Source organism: Taudactylus pleione, unplaced genomic scaffold (genome assembly GCF_031769625.1).
Source record: "Taudactylus pleione unplaced genomic scaffold, aTauple2 ptg000041l, whole genome shotgun sequence".
Lineage (NCBI taxonomy): Eukaryota > Metazoa > Chordata > Amphibia > Anura > Myobatrachidae > Taudactylus > Taudactylus pleione.
The window spans coordinates 69,517,881-69,532,039 of record NW_028284443.1 but is presented as its reverse complement, the minus strand read 5'-3'; the positions used below and the strand labels follow the sequence as shown (position 1 = coordinate 69,532,039).

Below are 14,159 nucleotides of genomic sequence, written 5' to 3'. Positions count from 1 at the left end.
TACAGAAGCAGAATGCCATTGCTATCGCTGCAAATATGGTGAAAACACCTCCAGTTTGCAAAGGGACTTATGAATTTATGAGTTTTTATGGGAGTATCTGGGCCCTTTGATTCATGTGGAGTAACGTCTGGCAAATAAAGATTATTTAAATATTGCTGATGACCAAGGGCCAGATTCAGCAAGGATTGCTATTCTGCTTATACCCGCGCAGTTGCTAATATCAGTGGTGATATGCAAATGTCTGCATTCACATTGCGATCACAGCATAACATGAGGACGCGCACTTGCCCTTACCCATCCGTTTACTTTGGCAACATAGCGAAACAATCGGTAACATTGAGTAACATCGGACCCATACGCACAGTTAATGCAGATCAGACCTCACTCAGGAATTGCTTACTGCAGTGCACACTATGAAGTCTCAGGCTGTATATGGTATCGCAGTGGATTTATGCACGGACCTGAAACGGCGTTGAAACGCATTGACACGCCTGCGTTCGCTCGACTACCCCCCATCACCACCCACAAATGGCACTTCCTGTCAGTCACTCTGCAATGTGTCTGTGTGGTCACTGCTATCGCAGTCCCGATCGCAGTGGCCGGTTTGCGCACTGTGCAGCATACGCATGCACAGTACACAACAATCGGTCGATTGTGTGCGTATAAGCAACTGCAATCCTTGCCGAATCAGGCCCCAAGTGCACTCAGTGATATTTATGGTTTTTCCCAATGGAGATGAACACTTCCAGTTGGACAATGCTCCACTTCATGGGGTTCACATTGTATTGAATGGTTTGAGGAGCATGACAAAGGCTTTTCTCTGCTGCAGTGGCCTCCTCAATCCGATACCCCAAAAGGCAAGGCAATGGTGCAGCTGAGGAGATTTTCATAAAGTGTTTTATCTTTGAGCGGAGGCTTTGCCCTATTAGTATTGATGTTTCCCAATTGCTGTTGGAAAAACAAGCATTATATTGATGTGTAAGCAGCTGCATATACCTATATCACAATATTATAATGGAATGCGGTGAGGATCCCGACAAGCGGGATGCCATCTGCCGGAACTCCGGCATTGAAATCCCGAGCACCGAAACAACACCGGTGCCGAAATCCCGACATGATGCATTGTCTTGTACTGTAAGTCACTGTTATCTTGTTCTGCTCAATTGTTTATGTACTTTGTTAGGCGCTGCGGAACCCTTGTGGTGCCATAGAAATAATTAATAATAATAATAATAATAATGTGAGATTCTGTTCAGCTAATGTGGGGGTTCGTGAGTCTGCAAGCGGGATGTTACTGATGTTACTCCAGCCACCACATCCAGCCCCATGCTAGATCTATCAGAAACAGGCTTCCCTTCCTCATACGCACACAAGTCAGAATAGCAAGGTGCTTTAGATACATGTCACAACACTCTCATGCAGGGGCACATTGGGATGGAAAAAAAGGCCAGGAAATTTATAGTAGCAGTCATAATGGGGGCGGAGTCTGTTAAGGGGGACATGCGCAGATTAAAAACAATGCACAAGAAAACAATAAAACACTTTGGCACCCACAGGAAAAAACAAACACATTGGTCCCTACAGAAAGCAATAAAAGACATTAGCCCTTACAGGAAAAACAACAAACACACTGACACTCGACAGGAAAAAAAAACACATTGTCCCCTCGCAGGAAAAAAATAAAAACACATTGGCCGCCACAAGAAAAAAATAAAAACACATTGGCCGCCACAAGAAAAAAATAAAAACACATTGGCCCCCACATAAAAAAAATACACACATTTGTCCCTCTAGAGAAGAATAAAACACATTGGCTTCCACAGAAAAAATATACATTGACCCCTGACAGGTAAAAAACAAATACATGCATTGACCCCACCAGGAAAAAAAAACAAACACATTGGCCCCTACAGAAAGCAATAACAGACATTAGCCCCTACAGGAAAAAAAACCAAACACTCTGACCCCCGACAGCAAAAAAAAACACATTGTCCCCTGCAGGAAAAAAATAAAACACATTGGCCGCCACAAGAAAAAAATTGGCTGAGCAGTGTACATCACTGGGGCCGTGGGGTATGGTGGGTAGTGTATGTCCAGGGCCTGTTGGGTACTGTATGTCTAGGGGGCCAGGGAGTAGGGTATGATCCGGAGGTAGGGAGGGTTACGGTATGTTCCAGAGGCAAGGATGGTAATTAGGGTGGGTACTGTATTGTGAGGCCAGGGGGTAGTCTGGTTAGTCAATCACCCCCACCAGAGCCAGCTCCTGGAGCACAAGCTCCATACACTCTGCCACTGCTGGGAGTAGTAGTAGTGTGGATCAGGGAGCAGGATGGAAGTAGTAGTAGTGGTAAGCTGGGGTTTGGATGGGAGTAGTAGTGAAAAACGGGGTTGGATGGAAGTAGTAGTAAACAGGGGGTTGGACGGGAGTAGTAGTGGTAAGCAGATTGTTGGACGGGAGTATTAGTAGTGGTAAGCAGGGGGTTGGATGGGAGTAGTAGTAGTGGTAAGCAGGGGGATGGATGGGAGTAGTAGTGAAAAAACGGGGTTGGATGGGAGTAGTAGTGGTAAATAGAGGGTTGGATGGGAGTAGTAGTAGTGGTAAGCAGGGGGTTAGACGGGTGTAGTAGTAATGGTAAGCAGGGGGTTGGATGTGAGTAGTAGTAATGGTAAACAGGGTTTGACGGGAGTATAAGTAGTGGTAAGCAGGGGGTTGGATGGGAGTAGTAGTAGTAGTGACAAACAGGGGTTTGGATGGGAGTAGTAGTTGTGGTAAGCAGGGGGTTGGATGGGAGTAGTAGTAGTAAACGGGGTTGGATGGGAGTAGTAGTAGTGATAAGCAGGGAGTTGGGTGGCAGTAGTAAGGGTAGGCAGGGGTTGGATGGGAGTAGTAGTAGTGGTAAGCAGGGGTTGGATGGGAGTAGTAGTAGTGCTAAACGGGGTTGGATGGGAGTAGTAGTAGTGGTAAGCAGGGGGTTGGATGGGAGTAGTAGTAGTAGTGAAACAGATAAACGGGACGGATGGGAGTAGTAGTAGTGGTAAGCAGGGGGTTGAATGGGAGTAGTAGTGGTAAACGGGGTTGGACGGGAGTAGTAGTAGTGGTAAGCAGGGGTTGTATGGGAGTAGTAGTCATAAGCACGGGGATGCATGGGAGTAGTAGTAGTAGTAAGCCGCGGGTTGGATGGGAGTAGTAGTAGTGATAAGCAGGGGGTTGGATGGGAGTAGTAGTAGTAATAAGCTGGGGGTTGGGTGGGAGTAGTAAGGGTAGGCAGGGGTTGGATGGGAGTAGTAGTAGTAAGCAGGGGGTTGGATGGGAGTAGTAGTGCAGATCAGGGGGTAGGATAGGATTAGTAGTAGCACAGATTAACGGCTGGATGGGAGTACTAGTGGAAGTGGGAGTAGTAGTAGTGCGTGCAGGCTTGGGGGCAAGCTGGGAATAGTAGTAGTTCGGAGCTGGGGGTCTAGTTGGGAGTAGTGTGGAGCACAGGGCAGGGTGGGAGCAGTGGAGGAATAAGCGGGCAGGATGCGAGTGGAAGGGACTCACTGGGAAGAAGTAAGCTAAACATGAATCACCTCCAGTCCGGGGTCAATTTTTCTCCGCATGGGTCCCTACTGCCGCCCCTCTCTCGTGCTGATAGCAGCAGCCAGCTTGCACACTGCACAGTCAGTCAGTGAAAGCTTCTCCCACCAGTGTCCCTTTCCACCGGCGGCAGCTCCTACTCCATCCCAGCTATACAGCTGCAGCCTGCACAAGCCCTTTTCATCCTGCTTGCTTGGTCCAGCTCGCCTCCCACAGCCCCAGGGGATGCCCCGGTCCAGACCACCCCACAGAGACATGGGGCCTGACAGTGGGCGGCAGAGGATACAGCACAGTGATGGTGGAGCTGGGAGCTTCTGGTTTGCGTTTCACAGTGGAACGCAAATCGCAGGAGTGCAGCAGCCTGTGTCTACCAGCCCAGCAGATGGGTTCATGGGACCGGCCCAGCGGGAACTTTCCCGCTTTCTTGGCAGCCCAATCCGCCCCTGCTCTCATGACACAAAACAGAGTGGCTCAGTGCGCATGCCTTGCTGCCACCCCAAAACACCAAAAATCACGGAAATACAGAACCAGTTGAATTCCTAACAACTCAGAAAAGGACGGACAAATGCAAAAATGTGTATATTCACACCTGCGCATGCGCAGCATATGCTAAAACTGCTAAGGGAAGAGAGGTCCATAGTTAGCAAGCAGTGATTTGTGAAGAAGGGACACAAATGATCACCTAAGATTACATTCAGTAGGGTAATACAACAGGGATAGTAAAACACCTGTATCAACAATCTAGAAATAATACAGTGACAACTGAAAACGGATGTGTTCTTACTTCTCTGTTTCCCTTCAGGGAAGTCAGAGAAGCAGTTGTTCCATTCTTGGAAAGACTTTGTCTAGGCATAGCTAACATGGTTCCCTTTTCTTCAGCAGGCATTTATGTAAAATAATATACTAGAAGTAGGTTTCTTGTTTTTATTCCACTAATCAATGTAGCAAAAAAAACACAGACTCGAGCAAAAGGCAATTAGTTATACATACCATACAATAGACATTTCCAACACTGTTCATGTTACACTTATACATGGGGCGTGACAAAGGGGCGTGACCACATCCCCTATGGAAAAAAGGTATAGCAAAAAGTAATTATCGCAGCACCACGTGCCCACAGGGGGTGCCATGTGTCCCTCAGTCAGGGGCAGATAAAGGGGGGCATGATCAGTGCAATCGCTCTCCCCCTCCAATCAGGTGCAGGCAGAGGAGACTGCTGCTGCACTAGTGGCAGCAGCAGCCTCCCCGTACTTACTGCAGCCCAGCACATAGCAGTGTGGTTTGCTGGACGCTGCTGCCGCTGACAGAACTAAGAGAGGGAAAAGGGGGTGAGGGGGGTGGATTGGTAGATGCAGAATCCAGCAAGCACAGGCCAGGGTAATCAGGTATATATTCCTGAGAGATAGCACAACCAAACTGCCAGCACCACCCAATCATACCACTTTCAGACAGAAATATCCCCAAAACCCGGGTTTTTCCCGTATCGTTCAACCGGGGAAGGACCCGGGAATTTGCTCCTAACCCCCTTTCACACAGCACATAATTCCCGGGAAATTCCTGGGTTGACCCCTTTCACACAGAACCCAGATTATCCCTGCAATATACAGTGTGTCATAATAAATGGACTGCTTTTATGGCACACAGAGATGAGGTCACGAAAAGTGGGTGGTGACTGCTCACTGCATTGCACTTGAAACTTACATACAATGACATAGTATAGAGGACACAAGTGTTGTTTTGCAAACAAATTTTTTTTATTTGAAAGGCTCATGTTATGTACATGTTATGTCACATGTAACACCTTCTATATTAAATTTTTAAAAGTGCTTCTTTTATTTTTCAACAAATATGCATTAGCCATTAACAACATAGCCTTAATGCATTCAACAATTTAAATATATATATATATATATATATATATATATATATATATATATATATATATATATATAAAGACAATAGAAAAATAGGTTGTGCTGTCATGGAACTGAAAAATATAATAGGGGAGGCACCCCAACTATTAGAACTGTGTGTCAGGGCCAGCCTTAGAAACGACACATATACAGTATACATTTGGTAATACAGCGGCCACACATGGGAGAAAGCTCACGACTGGCCTGTTTAGTGCAGTATACAAATTTTTTAATACAAAACAAATGGAGGTAATGTGTGTACATTCTAAATTATGTACACCCCCATATATACATGTAGCTGACTTAAAGGGCACCCACACATTGCCCTAAGCTCTTGCCAGGTCTGTTAATGGCAGGATAAACAATATTGTCAAAAACAACAATTGTACCTCCCAGGTAATGGGTAAGTACAGAAACAAAGACCCATTACCTGGGAGGTACAATTGTTGTTTCAGAAACAAGGATTTATAAACTCCACGGGAACATCCTGTAACAAGGTGGAGTTACCTGCAGAGAAGGACTCTGGTTGGACTTGAAAAAGTACTGTCATCTCATTCCTATTATATTGGTATACATGTGGAGATAGGTAGCACAAAAACAATTACACATCTATTTCTTACTCATTTTTAACTTTGATACATCTCACCCTGACTCTGAAACAGGTCCCTATGTCTCTGGTCTGTAATTTCTGTTGTCTTTATTTGTCTCTGTCATTTCTTATGCTCAATATCTCTGTATGTTATGCAATGTGCTCTGTAAACTGCATTCATGCAATTATTATGTTCAACTGTACTCATGTTCCACTTATGTATACTGTTTTCATGTTTTTTTATTTATCCTACCCTGTATGTGATGTGTGATAGGATCACTGGTAAAGTGGTCTGTGGCAGGTACATTTGTCCCAGATTCCTGTCTTATGTGTTTTAAACCCCCAGGAGAAAGTCTGCAGTTTAGCAGGCTTGAGTTTCAGCTTTTTGAAAAGCCGGTTTGGGACCTGGGGGTTGTGGGTGAGAGGAGAGGGAGGGCTCCACCCACGGCCACTCCAGGTTTTGGTTCTCTTAGCCTGGTAACAGGCTTGTTAGGGTTCCCACCTGAGAGTGGCCAATATAAGCCTAGTGTGTTTAGGGCTGAGTGTCTCACCTGGGAGAGCAGGCAAGGAGTTTGCTCAGAGACACTTGAAAACCTATCTGTAAGTGTTGTGTAGTGCCTTGGTTGCTGGTGAGGGCATTAGGCCCTGCCAGGTTTTGGTAGTGAGGGAACTACCTGTGAAGTTAGTGCCCCGACAGGGCTAGGATTTATGTTTATGTTTTCTTTATGTTGTTTCTGACATTGTACAATAAAGACTGGCGCCGACCAGCTTGTACTCGAATCCAGTCTGGCGTACTATTTCCCAGCTGCTGTGTGTGTAAGGAAGGAGTCCTCTACCCAGGAGAGGAACCCCTAATCTGATTGTGTCACAGATGTTATAGTAATATTTTGCACTTATGCTATGTACTTATGTTATGGTTACCTGTTAGGGATTTTACTTCTGCTGTTATTCTACAATGTTTTTATGTTTACCCCACTGTGCGGCGCAGTGTACATAAAAGATAATATATATATAATATATATACACACACACACAATACTTGATACATGGGCCCCATTCATTTGTCATTCTGCTAACACAGGCTCTGCTTGAACAGGGGCAAGCTACTCTGCAGTATTCCACTATAGTTTTTATGCCTCCTGCGCCCACTGTCCACCATTTTAGTGTGGTTTTTGAAATTCAGTCAATAGCGCCAGCTACCAACTTGCTCAATAAAACCGAATATCTGGAACAAGAGTTTTTGGGGTTGTCAGAGGTGTGCAAAGGGGACAGTGACCTTTGAATAATAATAATAATGCGTTAGAAGAGCTGCTTAAACTTAAAGGTACAATACCTTCTAGAACAATATTCTCCCCGCAACACCTGCTGTATGTAGTTGGAGTGTTTATGTTGCAATATATCATAAACAAAGGTGCCTCTTTAGGATAATGAAAAATAAAGTGACAACAATTTGATTACATTTGTAGTAATTAGAGCGCAGGTGTACCACTGAGAACATTGTTCCTCCATTTTGTAGTACATGTTGAAGTGGTGCCTGTATAATAAGCAAGTCCTGAAAAATAAGAAGCAATTTATATAAGCAGGCACTGTGTCTGTGTGACACTACAGCTGTTTTGCAACTACAGACGTCAACATTGGGTAATTTAGCCGGAGAGCCAGAAGTTGTGTAATACTGATGTTGGTAATCAGGACATATTCAGTCACATACTGTTTCCATTTAATACAACGTCAACTCCATATCCCTTACATTTAATGTCCTAACTTTACATAATTAATTTGTAATTTACTATTAAAATATGTATGACACCAGTAGTTTAGGTAAGTTCTCTATATTTGATGCTCCTCTATCTATGTATGTACTACACACACACACAGTACACACATGCATGCAGTGCCAGTAATCTCTTCAACCTCTGGGGGGCGGAGCGGAATAACCAAGTCCAAAAACACACACGTGTACAGAGCCGCGATAACGTCACGGTATTACGTACGTTCGAAATATTGGAGGATGGTAGTGGATGTAGATGTAGATCCCCTTCTGTAGATGTATCCTGACGTCTGAAATTTGCGCTCTGCGTCGGTCCCGGGCTCTGCACCGCCGGCGGCCATCTTAAGTCCTGGCAAGAGCCTCATCATCTCACTCAGTCACAACGATTATAATAAATGACGGGTCTTATACTTAAGTTTGAGCATCCCCGGCTGTGTGTGTTACGCTACATCAGTAAAAATATGTAATATACAGTTTATGGAGATGATTAGCCTAATGCGCAGCAACAGCCTACACTGTATGCACATATACCCTGTGTCTTCCTGGTCATATGATAGCGGAGTGTGAGTGACCGCGGCCATCGGCCCTGCGGAGTGTCGGGGAGGAGTACAGTATGTGTCCCGGTAGCATGGACAGGCGGGCGGCCGCACTGCTGCTGCTGCTCGGGGTGTCTGTATGCAGTACAGCCGGTCTCCGCCAGCGCTGGCCGGTGCCCTATAAGTAAGTGATGGTCACAGTGTGTTTTATCAATTAATGCAGCAGCTACCACCTACTTCACCTTTTTTATTGTAATATAGCTTTTTATATATATTAAAAAAAACTATGGCCCTCATTCAGAGCCGTTCGCTATTTGCGGTCGTTCGTTTAAAAACAAGGGGTGGCTATTCAAATGATCCGTACGCACATTGTAGTCTGTTCACACCTCTAAGTCTGAACGAGCGAGCAAAACATACGCTCGTTTATTTGTTAAAAACGCCCCCTGGCCGCTCGCATCCTACGTCATGTCCGCTATTTATTAGATTAATCGAGTACATCGACCAGCGTATGAACTGCTCGCTATTCTTGTGGTTGGTGTTTGCTACCACAAATTTGCGAGCAGTTCTGGCTCTAAAATAACCCAGTGACGTGGTCAATGACGCTGCTGTATTAATTATGCACACCCATAATACGCCCGTTTTGACCTTTAAGCACGCCTGCGTTCGGATCTCCACTCCCCCGTTTTCAAGCACCTTCCCCTGTTACCACCCACATACGCCTCATTCTGTCACTCAAAATAGCAGGCACTCGCTATATAGCGTACAAACGATTTTCGGCCGCACTGACTGGTTCGCGCATGCGTACTAAAAACCGTACGCATGCGCAGATGTGCAAACATCGCTCGGAACGAGCGTACTGCCGCTAACGAGCGGCTCTGAATGAGGGCCTATATCAGTATTATTGTACTTGGATAGCGCATTGTTCTCAGTCCTAGGCTTTCCCAGGACCTACTAAATTCATTTCGGTCAGGGTTATCTACATAGGGGCTGATTTAATGTTTGGCATATTTAATGTAAAACATGCAGATGTAACATTGCCCAAAAAGAGGCAATTTGCAGTATTCTAAGGTTTACACCAGAAGAAATCCGTAGTATGGGCCAGATGCATACGCTAATGCCGCCGCTGCGAATGTGTATGCAGATGCTTGGAGAAAGTGCCAGCTGCCACTCACAGGGATGAATTGGGAGAAAAAATGATAACACCGGAATGCATTGAGATAGCCAATGTTTCTCCGCCATAGGCCCGTATTCAATATGTTTCGCACCCGCGATACTTTTTCGCCTGTTGGACTTTTCGCCTACATCGCGTGTTTTGGGTGCGGAAACTTTTCGCGCGCATCCCCACAATTCCCCGTATTCAGTATGAAAGTATGAGAAAACCGTACTCGAACAGACGGATAGACCTCTCCAAAATGGGGTATTCAGCCCGGCACCCCCCAAAAGATGCACTGACATGGGGGATCACTATGGATACCCACGAATTGGCCTGCTGAAGGTATTTGGTGTTTTTAAATGGTCTCAATAGGCGCTGTTTTGCGTATTTGCATAAGTGGTGAAGAATAGCATTTTGTTTTATTTTCTGGAGAAAATAACTAGTCCCTGCAAATTTGGGGTACCTGAAAATGGGGGGTAGCGTATTTTAAAGTTGCTAAAGTATCATTTACAAATACGTAAAAATTCACCTGCCGCAAACACCTGCAATCAAAGAAACACCTGGGGCATACTTCGGGACCCCCCTGGAATCTATTTCGCTAGTTTTTAACTTGGTCTCCCAACTTTTTTTTTTTTTGTCCCCAAAATGAAAGTAATTTTTTGGGGTGTTCTTAAGTCTTTTTTAAGAATTTGACGCAGTTTACTTTTGGGGGACTGTCTTAAGGCTGCACAGGGGTTTTCGCAACGTTGCACCCCAAAACCCCAATACTGCTCTTTTTTCCGCCTGCTATTCATAAGCGAAACTTTTTCGCCTATTACATTGAATACAGCAATATTTTTCCGCCTGGCGAAATGATGTCATCGGCGAAACTTTTTCGCCAATCTCTGCTTTTCTCTCCAAATTGAATACAGGCCATAGAAGGAGAAGTGGGAGCTGATGGTTATTTTTTTTCTTGAAGGAATAGAGCTTAGCCCCGGGGGCCGCTAATCCCACCCCCTTTTTTGATTGTCCCGCAGCCCATCGTGCCCCCAACAGTGGTGGTCATCGAGGGGTGCAAACCATCGATGTTTCACCATAGATGGGTTTTGTGCCATCAATGGCACATTGATGGTTTCCATCGATTAAACCATCAATGGACACCCCACCTCTGTTGATAACATTGAATCAAAGCAAAGAATATATATATATATATATATATATATATATATATATATATATGGGGTGGGTGTAATGAAAATATTACAGCAAATGATTAATACCTACAAATGAGTGCACATTCACAAGAAGAAGACATCGATCAAGACCAATAATTTCTACATTTCACAATTCTATTCATATATAAATGTGGCAGGAAGGGCCCAGAGCTGATCTTAAGGTGCCTACACACATGGCGATATTTTACCCGATCTGGACGATTCCGACTCATCGGAACAACAGATCGTGTAAAACATGTCCTAATCGTGAGTCCCCACTCACGTTCACAATGCTGATGCGTGTCCCCGCTGGTCGCACATCGCATCTTCAGATCTGCCGTGCTGTAGGGCAGATCTGACAATCTGGGATATGATGCACTGAACAAAAAGAAAGGATACACAATGTATCGTTTGCTCATACACCAAATCGTGTGCTAAATCACGAGCAGGACTGCCGAGGAGCTACCGGGGGAGTTTCAAGGGAAATCGTACACATTGTCGGATCGGCAGCACATCGCCATGTGTGTAGGCGCCTTAAGCTACAGCCATCTCTATCTGCTGCTTGCATGCATTGTGATGTCACAATGCAGACCACAGCACAAATATAAAGGTTGCCCAGCTACTGGCAGCCATTTTGTGGTGACATTCTGTCCTACATTGATACTCTGAGTAGTTCCTGCTTTATTTAAGTGACTTTGGATAAGGATTACTGATAAGGAATTTGGATTACATCTTCCAATAAGGTCCTGAACAGCAACATCTTCAGGTAATGACTATATAACAGAGTTTGGCCTGTCACCCTTATCCCTTTCAGACACCTCCCCCCTTTTTGTTTGCCGTTTTTAATTTAGAAACAATGGATAAAGCTAATTATTCATCTGATATGAAGCTGCATAACTAAGGGCCTGATTCAGCAGCGGACGCAGTGGCGATTACGGACGCAGATCGAAAAAATGTTTCCATTGCACATGCTTATGAGCCACTCTGAACGTGCGCATTGCGATTACGGACATACAGAGGAATCCATCGTAAAGTGAGTGACAGGCTGTCAGTATTTGGAGGTTGGTGATTGGGGTGGTCGAAAAACGCAGGCGTGTCTGTCCTTTTCAACGCTGTTTCATGGCCATGCATAAATTAGCCACTGCGAATGCATACACAACATGAGAGCTCTTATCGTGCGAGGAGACTTGCAGTGCTTGTAGCTGGTCAGACTTGTAAATGCTGCGTGACTGCCTGATGTGCGTCGATGGTACCGATATATACGCAGAAGAGTGATATAGGACGGATATGAGAAAGTAGCAGTGGGTGTCTTTATGCCGGCTGAGCTTTGGCAGCTGCTGCCTGCATGCATTGTGATGTCACAATGCTGGTCAAAGCACTATATAAAGGATGTCCAGCTACTGGCAGCCATTTTGTAGTGAGATTTTGTCCTATATTGCTACTCACTGAGTAGTTCCTGTTTTTTTAATAAGTGACTTTGGATAACGATTACAAAAAAGGACTTTGGATTACATTTTCCAACAAGGTCCTAAACAACAACATCATCTTCAAAACTCAAATCTGAATAACATCTTAAGGTAAGGACTATATAACAAATTTTGGCCTGGCACCATTATTCCTTCTGACACCTCCCTCCATTTTATCTGCAGTTTTTGATTTAGAAACAATGGACAAAGCTAATTATTCATCTAAGAATGAATAAACCGCTGGCGCTGGACTAATTACCTTGGCATTCTGCAGCCTATATAATGGGGCAATTACCAATCCGAAAAAAGAACCAAATAAATATAGAATATAGAGGCGCTGATTGTCCAAACAAATTTATTTAAAACACAATTTGTTAGATTGCAGCTATTAAAATATCATTGCCGGCCAGCCCAAATCAGATCATATAATCCACATAAAATTACAAACTTTAAACGGTTACATAGATAATACACATTTTATATTTTGAGTATAACACTTAGGGGGGTATTCAATTTGGAGTAAAAAGTCCAGCACATCGGAGGTTTGACGGGGATAAAGTATCGGGCGCGTGCCCGCTTTATCCCCGTATTCAATTAGGAATCAGTGAAAATGGAAGCCGGCGGAAAGTTAAGTATCACAAAAAATCGGGAATTGTTCCAGGGACCCCCCTAAAGATGTCTAGAAATGGGGGATCACTATGGGTACCACCATTTTGGCCTGCAGAAGGAAGAAGGGGTTTGTAATAGCTGCGGCAGGTGCATAAATGCGGCTTAAGAAGAAGGGGTGAAGAATAGCACTTAGATTTATTTTTTTTTAAACAATTTCCATCAAATTTGGGGTACATGAAAATGGGTCCAAGCATATTTTTAAGTCCCTAAAATGATTTAAAAAAATTCTTCAAAAATGCACCTGCCGCTACTACCCGCAATGAAGAAAACACCTGCCGCATACATGGGGACCCCTGTGGAATCTATTTTGCTACTTTAGGATTTTGTCCCCCATATTTATTTTTTTACCCCAAAATTCCAGTTAATTTTTTGGTGTGTCTCCCGATTTTTTTTTTTTTTTGACACACATTAATTTTAGGGGCCATTCCCAGGGGTGCAGGCTATTTTTTTTTTAAGCCTGCACCCCTAAACCCCAATTCTGCACTTTTTTTCACCATGTAAAACATTGTTAAAAAACGGGGATAACCTTTCACTAAGACTTTTGCACCGGCAAAAAGTCTTTGAAATTAAAAACGGGGATAATTAAAATAGGCGATAAATTATCGCCGATAACGGGTTTTCCCTGCCAAATTGAATACTGCCCCAAGCCTCAATATATAATTTAATTAATCTCTGTTCATAGAACAGTTTAACAACACTATTAAAAACCTGATATCACTCATCAAATAGGTTCAACTCTATATATGGCACTGGTGTTTTTTAGAACCGTATAATATAAATTGCTGACTATCACTTAGAAAATAGGCAGTTTAATCTCTACTTAGTATACTTTTTCATTAAGTTGTAATGCTGAGAGAAATGTATTTAATAGTAAAACTATTCAATTATGTATCCATTTGAAGAAAATACTTTTCCCATATGCCACAAACAGTGTTGCTCCAGCTGGTCAGTTCTTATTTAGGTATTAACAAGAAATAGCAGAAAAAAAATTCCTCAGTTTTGCAGTCTAAATGTTATTTTGCAAGTTTGTAGCAAACTAGCAGAAAAATAATCCACAGTCTTGTATTTAGATGTTAATATGCATCCATTTATAAAGGGATTTCCACATTTATCTATCAGCACTTATCTCCCAGTAATTCAGTCTTTTACCTGGAATGTATATAGAAATAGACAATGATAAGGTTCCACTCTATTATATTCAATTGCCGTTAATTAGTATACCAGCAACTTACTGCCCTTTAGTACTCCGTCCTCAGCATGTGATTCATAAATTAGCGCTTTTAGGATCCAGTGAT

At 43.7% G+C, this 14,159-nt stretch overlaps 2 protein-coding genes across 4 annotated transcripts in view; one reads left to right on the top strand and one right to left on the bottom strand.

Moving 5' to 3' along the window:
- ACOD1 (aconitate decarboxylase 1) overlaps positions 1 to 8,152 on the bottom strand; it is a 59,622-nt gene extending 51,470 nt beyond the window's left edge. Inside the window, exon 1 of one of the 2 annotated variants that reach the window (XM_088457279.1) lies at positions 8,071 to 8,152. The gene's annotated coding sequence lies outside the window, so the exon portion shown is untranslated. The remainder of the gene's footprint in view (positions 1 to 8,070) is intronic. The other variant, XM_088457287.1, reaches the window with a different exon arrangement.
- A 141-nt stretch (positions 8,153 to 8,293) lies between these two features.
- The window catches only part of CLN5 (CLN5 lysosomal BMP synthase), a 28,102-nt gene continuing 22,236 nt past the window's right edge, over positions 8,294 to 14,159 (top strand). For both annotated transcript variants that reach the window (XM_088459150.1, XM_088459142.1), the window contains exon 1: positions 8,294 to 8,567. In XM_088459150.1, coding sequence (XP_088315276.1) covers positions 8,461 to 8,567 — 107 coding nt within the window. In that variant the 5' untranslated portion in view covers positions 8,294 to 8,460. The remainder of the gene's footprint in view (positions 8,568 to 14,159) is intronic.